A 14,386-nucleotide genomic window follows, 5' to 3' on the forward strand; every position below is an offset into this window, starting at 1 on the left:
GTAGGATCACAGCAGCAGCAACAAAATCTGCTCCCTGAAGTATTTTCCTGCAGCTCATCTATGAGTTCTATACTACAGGATTTAAGCTGTGAAACCCCATGTCCTCATCAGGTTGGCATTACAGTCTCAGGGGTGGGAAAACTGATTCTAGGCTTGGTTAGATTTGAATTCTCCCATGAAACATTCAAATCAAGGCTGAATATGCAAATGTGAAATAAAGCTGTTCATTTTAAAATTGCTTTAACCTGCTAGATTGGATCAATATATATTTAGGTGATATTGAAGATAGTAAACTTAATTTAAATCTCAGAACTTAAATTATTATGTTTTACATCAAAACCAACATTTCACAAGTGCACGTCTAAGGCATTGTAAGGTATAATATTTTAAGCAGTAGTTTCTTGGTACTCATAACCAAGTAATAGCTAGTTTAGAATTTAGAAGTGGGATTTTATTGCTATAAGAGAATTACATTTAAATTTGTAGGTTTTTGATATAAAGCAGATCTCACAGTTGGAAATTTATTGTTGCCTTTAATATTTCTTCTAGAGGAAAGATGGTTTGTATCCATAGTAAAAGAAAAGTTCTACAGAATTTCTGCCTCCGTGTATTCCCATTTGAAAAAAAAAACTGTTTCTACTGTATTAATAATTGGCTGAATTACCATTCTGAAATTTATTTTTTTGCACTAAACTTAGTTCAGGCTTTATAAAGCACCCCAGAAGTTTTAACTGCAGACTGTTTGTTTTTTTAATAAAACTGCCACTGCTTCTAATGTAAAATATTGTTTTAAAAAGAAAGAGACTTTATCAGCAAAACTTTCTCTGTATGTTAAAGGAAGTTAAGGAGTCACCGCTATAATTTTAAGAACACCAAGGCAGTGTTCACTTTTTCCATGTTGGCCTTGATCTACATTGTTGAATTGTAGGCAGCTTCTGGCTGTACTGAGTCCACAAATAGTGGTCTAACCACTTTGTCAAGTAATGAATAAATGCCTACTAAAAATAAGACAGGGAGCCATGTATTTATTGTTAACCTTCTAAATCATGTTTCATTGATACCTTTTCAGTTCTTTCAAAAGGTTGAAAGCGTCAATTTTTGGAACATGGATTTCCAGTGGACAGAAGTGACTTAACCAACCTCCATTGAGTTTAGAATTAAGGAATATGTCTTTCAATAATACTGAAATACCAAAGAAAAGATTGTTAGAAACTTGGACATTTGGAATTTAGCAATTTGTACTTTTTAGGGGGCTCCGAGCTCTTCAGATATACAGTGGCTCGTTCTACACTGCCTGCCCACAGGGATCCCATCGGCACAGCAGTGTGTAAGACAGACCGGAGGGAAACTGCAGGGATTAAGAACAGTTAAACCCGGGGGTTGGGGATTTAGCTCAGTGGTAGAGCGCTTACCTAGGAAGCGCAAGGCCCTCGGTTCGGTCCCCAGCTCCGGAAAAAAAAAAAAAAAAAAAAAAAGAAAAAAAAAAAAGAACAGTTAAACCCTGTCTGTTTGTAAACTGTTTCTACCATAAGTAAGGGAATGAGTTCATGGTCCAGTCTTGCAATTTTGTAAATTCTGAAAAGTTTGTATTTGCTTGGTTAGTATTCTAAATGTTACTACCAATGTGGATTACAGTTTTTAAAAGCTATAATGTGTCAACATAAATATGAGTTAGTACTCCCATATATGCTAATTTATATTTTCATTTTCCATATTTTAGTCTATAAAGATGGCATAGAAGCATGGTCCTTAAGCAATATTAAGTATTAATTTATTTTTCAGTACTGGAAATTGAACTTAGGGCCTTACACATGCTCAGCAAGAATTCTACCATGTAACTATATTCCTAGCCCCCAAAGACTAAATTTAAATTGTTAAACAGTGTATTTGAGGCATCAGTCTCACGTGAAATTTTTTTTTTTTTTTTTAGTCTTCTCAAATGGATTTTGTTTTTTTCTATATTGGATTGTTGTTGTTAATGTTGCTACTATTTATGACTATTATGCTACTATTTATGTGAAAATTTTGTATATTAAACAAAAAGCTTTTAACACACTTTTAACTTGCATATTTTAAAGTTTTTTTTACTGAATTTTTGTTTTATATTTAATGAGATAATTTTTCTTAAAAATTTTTAATGTGTTGGGCCAGTGACTGTCTTAGTGGTAAATGTGTTTGCCAACAAATTTAACAAGTTGACTTGATTATTTAGTTCACATGGTGGAAGGAAAGAACTTACTTCGACAAGTTTTCTTTTGACTATCCTGTGTACATGTTTACATATGTGTGTATACACACACACACACACACACACACACACACATCTAAACACAGACACACACATCCATACCTATACACCTTACATTAACATATTTTTTCTTAAAAATTTTTAGTAGGTTAAGGAAATATTATGAAGAAAAAATGTTTATTCCATTTCACTGCTGTTAACATTCATTTCTGTATTTGATATTTCACATCCAGTATTACTTCAGAATTCTCTAAGTACCAAATTATACTTTTTCATTATTAAAACTTCTTACTGAGAAAGTTACTAGCCATATTCCCTCTTGTTTGTTTTCTAATATCACCGTATAGATAGAATCACTTATTTTCATTTAGTATTTTTTGTTCATAATGAATTTGATTTCTTTTTTTTATTGGATTTTTTAAATTTGCATTTCAAGTGTTATTCCGTTTCCTGATTTCCTGGACATAAGCCCCCATCCCATCCCCATCCCATTTCTTCTATAAGGGTGTTCCTCCTCCCAAACCACCCCCATTCCCGCCTCCCCGCCCTGACATTCCCCTACACTGGGAGGTCCAGCCTTGGCAGGACCAAGGGCTTCTCTTCCCATTGGTGCCCAACAAGGCCATCCTCTGCTACATATGCAGCTGGAACCATGGGTCTGTCCATGTGTACTCTTTGGGAAGTGGTTTAGTCCCTGGGGGCTCTGGTTGGTTGGTATTGTTGTTCTTATGGGGTTGCAAGCCCCTTCAGCTCCTTCAATCCTTTCTCTGACTCCTGACTCCTCAAATGGAGACCCCATTCTCAGTTCAATGGTTTGATGCTTGAATTTGATTTCTTAAATGAAGATAAACTTCTAACCCATGTCTCGGTCTTCTAACAAGGAAATGTAAGGTGCCTGAGAAGTGGCAGGTCTCTACCATAAAGATACTTGTAAATTAAAGTATCTTCCTTTAAGACTTGGACTTGTTTTTGGTATTACTTTTTATTTTTGAGAGAATATGAAGTTTGGGATAAGGGGATATCAGGAGGAGGAGATGGGAAAAGGCAAGGAATATACTCAGTATATAATGTGAAAATTTTTAAAACTTAAAAAGGATGTATGTAAAATACAGATTAAATTAGTCTATACTGTTATATGACTCTCCTCTGAAGATCACACAAGTTTCTTTTCTGGAATAATTAGGCTTTATAAGAACATAAACTTTTACTTTATTCTTCAGGAACATTTTATATGACGGTTACTTTTATAGTTATTTATTTTGTTTCTGATTGTGAGCAGATAGCACAACCAAAGAAACCAAAACCAAAGCACAACAAGAAAATCCATGCTTTGAAGCATTTAAACGACTCTAAAAATCATGCCTGTTGTTTACTGTGTTCAGTTTTACAGGTTTGTACATTATGTTGATTGAGACTTTGAAGTCTTTGATCGAGTGACATCTGTTTTTCTATAATTTGTTTTCTTCCTTGGATGATGACAAGTATATAAAGCAGTATTTTGTGGCTATCAGTTTCCAGGTATTAATTACACTGGGACATAGCATTTGTTGTGTGATCTAAAGTATGGCTTCAGACTTCTAAGTGTTCCCGCAATCCTCTCTGAATAGCATTTTCCACATTCTTGAAGCATCCTTCACATATGTCTTCCTGACTTGTTGTGTTACCATCAGTTTCACTTTTCCTTTACTTCTCAGTCCATGTGAAAGCTTTCAGAATATGGATTCTTTGTCATGGAAAATTTAATGATAAATTCTATTATATTACATAGAAAGTATGGTATATAAGACAAACAGGAAAATACTTTGGCTAGAGGCATGGCATTTAAGCTTAATGTAGATGAAATTCTTATTTTATACTTTTGAAAATACTCTCCTTTCTGATGCTGGTAAAGCGACATTACAGGAGTTTGTTTCATATGATTGAGAATTTAAATGCTTATTCTGAGTCACATAAGGATAAGGACGCAGTATCTGGGAAGTTTCAAAGTTTGACCAAACCTGACTTTGAACCACAGTTTTCTTTCTTGGTGCTTTGTTTAATTCCTTATCTGATCTGCTTTGAATTTTGCCTTTTGATAAATTAACTTGTGCCTGTACTCAGCGTGTGGATAAGTCTCATTTGGCATTTTCTTCCCAGCCTAGTTGTGCTAAGTCCTCAACACTGTTCATGCCTACTGACTTGACTCCTTTTACTGCAGGTCTTTTATCTCCTTTAGGACAGTAGAAACTCAGAAAGAGTGTAATTTACACACCAAAGCCAGTCCTGTTGGGAAACCATCCTGAATCTTGAGGTCTACACACACCACACACCTAACTCTACTTCATAAACAATGAGTTTTGGCTGATCTGTTCCCCCTCTGTTTCTGCAGGAAGGTAGACAAGGGCTGTGGCCTGACCATTCTCTGTGGACATATCCTGAGTTATGGAAAGTTGTAAATATACAGCAACCTAGTGTGGCAAGGTTAATTATTTAGGGCAAATTTGTATTTAATGCATAATAGATTGTTATTTTATCCCACTAATGGGAAATGACAACTAAAATTTAAATTATATATTTGAAATAATATGAACAAATTATTTCATAACTGAAATAAAATTTTTGCATTCTTGGTGTTCATGAACTATAATTTTTGCATTCCTGATATTCAATCAAAAATTATATGATCCTAGTATCATTACAATATTGAATCTATTAGAAGAAAAAATGTGCTTACTTTTCTTTAGTACGCAATATGTAGAGATCATTAAAATATATAACTGAGTAAACCAGCTATAAAAAGTGATTTGTTGGTGAATTGAATTCTGTTATATTTCTATCGTACTGCAACATGGTTTTCATAAAGGTTAAGTCATATCTGAAATTTATAATTCATTATGTATATTTTTTTTCTTTTTCTTTTTTTCAGAGCTGGGGACCGAACCCAGGGCCTTGCACTTGCTAGGCAAGTGCTCTACCACTGAACTAAATCCCCAACCCCTCATTATATATTTTTAATTTCTTCGCAGATAATTGTAAAAAAATTTTAGGAGAGAATGCGAAGCCTAATTATGGTTGTCAAGTCACGATTCAGTCCGAACAAGAAAAGCAGTTAATGAAACAGTATCGGCGTGAGGAAAAAAGAATTGCCAGGAGAGAAAAGAAGGCTGGGGAAGATGGGGAAGTTTCTGGAGAAGGACTTTTGCCCTTTGATCCTAAGGAACTCCGATTACAGAGGTAAAACAACAGATACTGAAAACATGCAAGTGATACAGTTTTATTGGTCATTGTTCTTCAGAATTTTAGTAACTTGGTGATTCTCTTTAAATCTGATTTTCTATGATGAATAAACAATCACTGTTGGTCGTATTCACGCAAGTGAGGCATTTCACTTTTAGAGGTGACTAGTCTTAAGTTGGTTTTGGTATATTTTCAGTTAAATTACATGAAGGCTACATGGATATAGATTGACATCTGTTTCTCTTTTCAGTTTAACGATACTATTTTCATGTTGCTTACAAGTAGAAAATTAAAAATGATTGATGTCATTTAAATCACAGTTCTCAACCTCCGGATTGTGACCCCTTTGGCAAACCTCTGTCTCAAAAAATATTTACAGTAAATAACAATAGCAAAATTAATTATATAGTAGCAATCAAACAGTTTTATCATTGGGATCAGTACCAGGTTGTGATCCACCGATCTAAATATTTAAACACTGAAAAAGTAATTTATACTTTTTAAACATCTTTATGTTGTAAAGATTAATTATAAAACACAATATTAAATCATGCTTATTAATTATTGTTGTGTAGAAGTAGTACCCAGAAATATACTTAATATCTATTTACTTTCCCTAAAACTTCTTGCTTGCTAATATCTTCCAATTTTTAGTTCAAATTCTACTATTTTTAAATGGAATACCTGAAATAGCAATTAACCTTACCTTTTATTAGTGTATGGCTTCGTTTTTAAAATAATAATATCAAGTCTGTCCTGTTATTTATTTATTTATTTATTTATTTATTTATTTATTTATTTATTTATTTTTACAGAGAACATGCGCTTCTGAATGCTAGAAGTGCTCCAATTTTGGGAAGGCAGAGAGACACGGAGGTTGAGAAAATTCGTTATCCTCATGTTTATGATTCCCAGGCTGCAGCCCGAGAAACATCAGCATTTATAGCTGGGGCCAAGGTGTGTCATTGAATATAGCCACTCTTGGGACAGGTATTTTCCAAGGAAATGACAGCATAGAGTTTTCCCTGTGTCCTTAAATATATTACTAGTGAATATAGTACGCTAATTATATGTTAAAACAGTAGGAAAAATGGGATTTGTAGTATATCCTGACATATATTCCACATTCAGAACGTATTTAACTTTTTGGGTTGATTTAGTTTGTATTTCTGAGTTGTATCCATTGCATCACTGACTGACTAGCCTTACAAGTCTAATAAGTATTATTCTCATTGTGAGAGTAGATTTGTCATCAAGAACACTGTGTAGCCGATGTGGGCTGTAAGTTCATCAGCACACTGTGCTCTGTGCATCCTGTGAGGGGCCTGACTCCTCATGTTTTATGGGTGTACTTTATGCTAGTTTTTTCTTTATTTAGATTTATTTCCTTTGAATTAGCTGGATTTATTTGCCAGTACTATGTTATAAAACTAGCAACATTTTGTCTTTGTCTCTGATTCAAAATCTCACCAGAGCAGTTGTTTTATTGTTTATTATTGGAATTTTATTTTTGATACTTACAGATGATTTTGCCAGAAGGCATCCAGAGAGAGAATACCAAGCTGTATGAAGAAGTAAGGATCCCCTATAGTGAACCAATGCCCGTTGGGTTTGAGGAGAAACCAGTTTATATCCAGGATTTAGATGAGGTAAGATGAGCTTTTTGGGTCACAGAAGCTTTGACTATGTAATTTGTAGGTGGTCAGTGCAGCTAAGAATATAGGTAAGTGGCTGCTTAAGAAGTATACTATTGGAGTATACATGGTGAAAATGTGTACGTGAGTTCCTTTCTACATGAAACACATTCATGTATGCCTTTGCGTTACATATGTTATCTTGTGTTCATTTTGGTCACTTTAGCTACCCTTTTGCACATATGTATTCATGTGTTGGTGTTTATGCATATGTGAGTACAAGGTCAAGTGCTGCCATGTTCTCATGTGACTATAGAGGTCAGAAATGGATATTATATGGATTTTTTTCTAGCACCGTCTGCCTTAATACTGGCACAATATCAGAAACATTGATCAATGGATTCGAACTTAAGATGCAGACATAGGTCTACACACTGTGGACATCAGACAGGAATATTTTGTCCTCTTCTCCTTTTTACTTCCTGACTAACCTGCCCATTTGTCCACCAAGCCACTATCTATCTTGTGGTTCCTCATCCAGAACCAGAAACAGTAAAAGAAGTGATCACAGACCAAAACTATGACACAAACTAAGATTTTCCTCCTGTTAAGTCATGTTTCTTAGTTATTTTTCCCATAGTAATGAAAAACTGAATAATACAAAGTTTACTTTGAAAATTACAAGGAAAACACTGTATGTAGGAGAAAATAATGAAGCCATCCTGATACACAGGATGGAAACCGTAATCCAAGTGCTGGAGGTACAAACCTGTGGGAAATGGCAAAGCATATTTAAAAGGAAAAACACCAGACTCATGATGATTTGCAAGATGAAAAAAGTAAACTGTTGTCACTGCAAGTCATCAGATGGAAATGCAGCGGTGACAGAGGATTAACAAGAATTTTGCCATAAATGAAAATATGAAACACGTGAACTCCAAATACTTACACATTTTACCATAAAATTCTATGCCTTTTAAATTAAAAATACATCCTCCAAACGAAGGAACTCATCTGAAAGGATATGAAGTGGCCAGGGAACAGATGAAGTTGACATTAATCATTTCTGTTCCACTCACAAAATCATGAAGTTATAACAGAGTCATCAATATTTATATATTGCTGTTAGGTTTTTCTTTTTCATAAAGGCAGCAAGTTTTTCTAGAAACTGAATATTGTATCAAGTGAAAAGATACTTTAGCTGACCTCTCTCTGTAGATTCTTAATGGCTGATTGCATTCCAAGATAAATGGAATCATCGCCCAAAGATGGAAATGTTTTCCTTTCTAACTATGAATTACTGTATACTGACTACTGTACCCTAAGTAAAGTGTCATGCAAAATGAGAATTTTACTCAGTTATAATAGTAACATTGAAGCGGCAGCTAAAGCTAATAGATCTCTCTTTTTTTCAATTTATAATTGATTTTTTTACTTTTATTGCCGGTTTCCCCTTCAGACACCTGCTATCCCATCTTCCCTCCTCCTCCTCCTGTGAGGGTGCTCCCTCACCCACCCATCCATTCCTTCCTACCTTCCTGCCCTAACATTCCCCTACTCTGGGGCATTGAGCCTTCACAGGACCAAGGGCCTATCCTCCCATTGATGCCCAACAAGGCCATTCTCTACTACATTATGTGGATGGAGCCATAGGTCCATCCCTGTGCACTATTGGGATGGTGGTTTAGTCCCTGGGAGCTCTGGGAGGTCCGTTTGGTTGATGTTGTTTTTCCTATTGGGTTGCAGATCCCCAGCTACCTCAGACCTTTCTCTAACTCCCCCATTAGGGACCCCGTGCTCAGTCCAATGGTTGGCTGTGAACATCTGCCTCTGTATTTGTCAGACTCTGGCAGAGCCTCTCAGAGACAGCTATACCAGGCTCTTGTCAGCAAGCACTTCTTGGCATCTGCAAGATTGCCTGGGTTTGGTGTCTGTATATGGGATGGATCCTCAGGTGGGGCAGTCACTGGATGGCCTTTTCTTCAGTCTCTGTTCCACACTTAGTCTCCATATTTCCTCCTCTGAGTATTTTTGTTCCCCCTTCTAAGAAGGTCCGAAGCATCCACATTTTGGTCTTCCAACTTCTTGAGCTTCATGTGGTCTGTGAATTAAGCTATAAAGAACCCAGATGTCCTTCAACAGAAGAATGGATACAGAAAATGTGGTACATTTACACAGTGGGGTACTACTCAGCTATTAAAAACAATGACTTCATAAAATTCTTAGGCAAATGGATGGAACTAGAAAGCATCATCCTGAGTGAGGTGACCCAGTCACAAAAGAACACGCATCGCATGACTCACTGAGAAGTGGATATTAGCCCAAAAGCTCAGGGTACTCAAGATAGAATTCACAGACCACATGAAGATAATAGATTACTTAAGTGTCCTAATTAGATAGACTGATGTTCATCTAAGGGGAAAAAGTTACCTAGACTCTTTCCTTGCAAACATACAAACGAGACTACATGAGGACATAGGAAAAATGCTGGAGATTAGATCCAGGAAGATTTCTTACCAGAGAGAATCTTCAGCTTATGTCCTCAGAACTTTGAGAAAGGGAAAAAAGAATGCTGGTTAAGCCATTCTATGGTTTTATAATGAAGGAGTAAATACCCAAATCTGTTTTAATATACCAATAAACTGTAGACAAAATAGGCATCTTTCAATAGGGAACTAAGTAACTAAAGGCATTTTTTTTTTCCACATCACCTGCAATAGGCAGAACGATGACCCCAAATGTATCCACATGGTAATATAAGGAATCAGACTACAGTAGCTTCTGGTAAACACTGTAGATAGAATGAACCCATCTACTACTCAGCAGGAGGGACCAGGAGGAACCGACCAGGAGAAATTCTTGTCTGTGCTTTTCTCAGTGAAGCGAAGGCTTTTGTTAGCTGCCATGACAGTGCTGCGGATTGAACCTAGGCCTCTGGAAGAACAGCCAGTGCTGCCCTTAACTCCTGAGCCATCATTCTAGACCCAAACATATGTTTCTCATTGAAGGTTGTATAACATTTTATTTTCAGTCTCCTCATATTATAGATTCAGTTGTTTGGTTGTTTGGTTGGTTGGTTTTTGTTGTTGTTGGATATTATATGTAGTCCATGTCTTTTTTAGGATATTGCCCTTCATTTAATTAAAACTCTTTGCTAGGAGCCAGCATAAAGATCATTTAATAAAAATACGTTAGCCTGTTATGTCAGGAACAAAATAGAAATTGTTTCAGTATTTATGGTTAGAGGAGGTAAAGATAATATATATGTAATGAAGATTTGTTGACCATCTGGCTGCTGAAGAAGTAGGGCTTCCTTAAATGCTCTGTAATATGACAGACTGTATAGAAATAAATACGATGATTACTTAGGGAACTGGAGAAAATCAGAGATCACCTGAAAGCTTGAGCTTGAATGATCATCACCCGTGAGCTTTGAAGGGTTGGGAAAGGTTTTTTGGGGCAGTGAAAAGGTATGAAACGTGCTGAGAAAGTGAGACCTAACAAATCAGAGTTTGTACTACTCTGTGTTATATTTTGTCTTGAAAGATGTTTATGTCCAAGCACCAGTATACCTTGAAGGGCCAAACATACCGTGGGCACTATATCGTTATTTGGAGGGTTGTTTGTGTGGACATGTGCTGGTGTATATGTCATGTGGAGGCTAGAGGATTCTTGGCTGCCATTTCTCAGGCACTATCTACTAGTTTTTCTTTTCTTTGGAGTTGAGCTCATCAAGTAGACTCACCAGCAAGCCTCCTGGGTATGCCTACTTCTGCCTTCCTGTTCTGAGGTTGCAGCCACTACCAATTCTTTTTTAACTTATGTTGTGGAAGATTTAACTCCAGTTATCGTTTTGAGGCAATCCCTTTACTGACTGAAATATTGCCACAAACCAACATTGAAAGTTTTAAAACTAGACTGTGACATATTTAGACTTTTAGTCCAGTCATACTGTATTGTTCTGGACTTGAAAGAGACTATTTGGAAGTTGGGCCTGGTGTCTCATAAATATAATTCCAGCACTTTGAAGCAGGAGGACTGTTAGGAATTCAGTGCCAAAATGGGTTACCTGGTGAGTTCTGGACCAGCCTGTCTTCACACTAAATGAAAGAATATTTGGAAATGGCAGCATTCCTTTGCAGTATTACTTTTGTGATCTGTACATACAAGCGAAGCTGACATAACTGTAGAGTAATATTTGTTCCTTTTGGTGTATTTAATAAGTGCCAGTTATATATATGTATGTGAACTTATCTAATCAATGACTGATTTTACTGCTAACTCTGACGTTTTTTTCTTGGATCTATCACTTACAGTTGTGTGGGTTTAAATAAACCCATTTGAAGTCCAGATTTTTCATTTCTAAAACAGTGGATATGGTTATTAGAAATAATTAGAATAAATTATCTAAAGAGGTAACCTAATAGCCTTCACTTCATGATTTTTACTTATTTTTATTAATCTGTACACCTTACTTGTGTGTTATTACTCACCTTTACCTAACAGATATGGCAGTAGAAATCAGAGATACTCCCTTTCTTCAGTGATAGATTTGTAAGTGGCAGCAAAGCCAGCATTTTAACCTTGGCTTCTGTCCCCAAGCCCAGTGCTTGAAATATGCGTTACAAGCTACACTTCCAGTAGTCAATGATCAAGTGAACTGAGTGATGAGTAGAAGTGACGAGTTAAAAGTCAGGAGCAGTCTCAGGCGTTCCATTGCCTGCTCATGCGTCCAGGACCAAGAGACTGTTGTGTGGACTTCCGTCTAAAGGAGCAAGTAGACATGACAGACACGTATCCACTGTGTTTTATTTCATGTTTTAAAATGTAGCTATTAAGGTGGAACTGTCATATAAGTATTGTAAGGTGATGATTAGGTGGGTTTAGCATATGAAGCCATAATCACAAACAGCAGATGCCCATCTATAGCTATTACTTCCTATGGCATCTGTGTCCCCATGATTCTACATTTCCTTCTTCCCAGCTTCCCCACTGGTCAGTTTGCAAGTCAGTCTCTGTATTGCACAGTCTCTCGTCAGTGCAGCCATGCTGTGTTTTTTCTCTCTTGTCTGGTGTCCTACATTCAACATTATTGTTTTTATATTCTTCTCTTGTTATATTTCAGTAATTTCTACTTTCCATATCTATATCTTTGCAGTATGCTATTGTAAAAATAAACACAATTTTGTTTGTTAATATCTTTGTGGACATTTAAGTTGGTTTTGTAGTTCATGTTCCAAAAAATAAGGTTGTTTTGTATGCACATTCTTATATGTATTTTTGTTTTAGTAAACCATCAGAGGCATATATGGGTGGATAATATGTTAAGTGCATGCTTAACTTTTTTAAAGTTGAAAAATTTTTGTAGACAATATCTTAACTGCTTTTACACTTCTATCCATATTATGTATGAGTTACATTTTCTCCAAGTGTCCAACAAAATTTGGATTGGATTATTTGATTTGAATTTAAAAACTTTTCCACTTTTAAATTGTTACTTTATCATAATTTCAATTTCCCAGTGAAAGCTGAGATTGTCTGTGTCTCTGTGTCTATCTCTTTGTGTGTGTCAGTGTTTTTTTTTTTGGTGAAAAGCATTTTCAAATCTTTTGGTTTTTTTTTTTTTAAGTTAATTTCTTGTTTTGTTACTTTATTTAGAAAATTCATTATTATGGCTACAAATATTTTATGTGTTCCTACATAAGTGTCCCTGCTAACTTCAGACTTTTTCTATATTCTTACCAATTTCTTAAAATTGTAGCTGTTTTGACACCAGTTTTTTTTAAATTCTGAGATTATAATTATACCATTTCTTCTTCCCTTTCCTCCCTCCAAACTCTAGTATATACTCCTACCTTTAGTTCTTTCTTAATTTCATGTCTCACACAAATACACCAGCTTTTAGTTGTTTACACACATCAGTATTTTAGGAGTCATTTTTATTTCCTTTACAATGACTTATGCTTTTTTTTTATTTTAGGTGGGACAGTTGGCTTTTAAAGGAATGAAGAGACTCAATAGAATCCAGTCTATAGTATTTGACACAGCCTACAACACCAATGAAAACATGCTCATCTGTGCCCCTACTGGAGCTGGGAAGACCAATATTGCAATGCTCACTGTCTTACATGAAATCCGCCAACACTTTCACCAAGGTGTTCTTAAAAAGAATGAGTTTAAGGTAAGAATTTCCAAATCAGACTCTTTTGAAAGTTATAGAGGTTATAATAAGTTTTCAGTTCTCTGCAACCTGGGAATTCATGAAGATATTTATGATAGTAGAAGTTGTGTAAAGAATGCTGATTGGTTGACTTCATTGCTATAAAGGCATCCTTATTTCTGATTTGAAAATCCCATTACCCTTGAGGAAAAGCATGCAATTATGTTTAGCTTGGAAGCAGAGTCTACTTTCTAAATGATGAGGCAGTATAAACAAATATCATTGTCTTTTTATTCAATATTTTATTTATTTAGATAACCATGTGCTTAATCCACCAAAGATAAGTGCTCTCCATATATCATTGCTAACATTTTCACAGGAAATAGCTAGAATCATACTTCACAATGAATGTGACTTGCTCTGGCTACTGTGGAATAAATGGTACTGTAGTCTTTGCGCATTCATCAAGCAGGTGTTTGTTTGGTATAGATTGTGTATGTTGCTCCAATGAAAGCCTTGGCAGCTGAAATGACGAATTACTTCAGCAAACGTCTAGAGCCACTGGGCATTGTTGTGAAAGAATTGACTGGAGATATGCAGTTGTCAAAAAGTGAAATTCTACGAACTCAGGTACGTTGTTTACCTACATCAGTTTATGACATTGATTTTTAAGGTTATGAAAATTATTTTACAACTGAATTTTAAGAAACTATTAATGCGTAAACACGAAACAAAAACTTATTTCTGATCACATCAATTTTTACTGTTGTTCTGTCCTTTGATAGACTTTTTGTGATTCTTGTGATACTATGAATGTCATTTCAAAGCATAGACTTTGTGCCTATGGACTGTTTTTACATTAGGGAATGAGACTGTGTGGAAGATTGAAGCTGAATTTTAAGAGGAATCACTACAGAGATCTCGAAGTAATCACACTAGACTTTTAGCCTATATGTTAAAGATAACAACATATAAGAAGAAGTTGTAGGGGTTGGGTATTTAGCTCAGTGGTAGAGCGCTTGCCTAGCAGGCGCAAGGCCCTGGGTTAGGTCCCCAGCTCCGAAAAAAAGAAAAAAGAAAAAAAAAAAAAAGAAGAAGTTGTAATGAGAATGTATTAATGTACTATAT

At 35.6% G+C, this 14,386-nt stretch overlaps 1 protein-coding gene across 10 annotated transcripts in view; it reads left to right on the forward strand.

Moving 5' to 3' along the window:
* Window positions 1-14,386, forward strand: part of Ascc3 (activating signal cointegrator 1 complex subunit 3) — a 280,053-nt gene that overhangs the window by 64,705 nt on the left and 200,962 nt on the right. For all 10 annotated transcript variants that reach the window (XR_015644791.1, XM_087597565.1, XM_087597567.1 and 7 more), the window contains 5 exon segments: window positions 5,254-5,461; window positions 6,280-6,421; window positions 6,988-7,113; window positions 13,079-13,279; window positions 13,748-13,888. Coding sequence is in view for 9 of the 10 variants with exons in the window: in XM_087597565.1 (XP_087453691.1) it covers window positions 5,254-5,461; window positions 6,280-6,421; window positions 6,988-7,113; window positions 13,079-13,279; window positions 13,748-13,888 (818 nt within the window). In the remaining variant the exon portion in view is untranslated.

The sequence above is a fragment of the Rattus norvegicus genome, chromosome 20 (genome assembly GCF_021556685.1).
Source record: "Rattus norvegicus strain SHRSP/BbbUtx chromosome 20, alternate assembly SHRSP_T2T, whole genome shotgun sequence".
Taxonomy (NCBI): domain Eukaryota; kingdom Metazoa; phylum Chordata; class Mammalia; order Rodentia; family Muridae; genus Rattus; species Rattus norvegicus.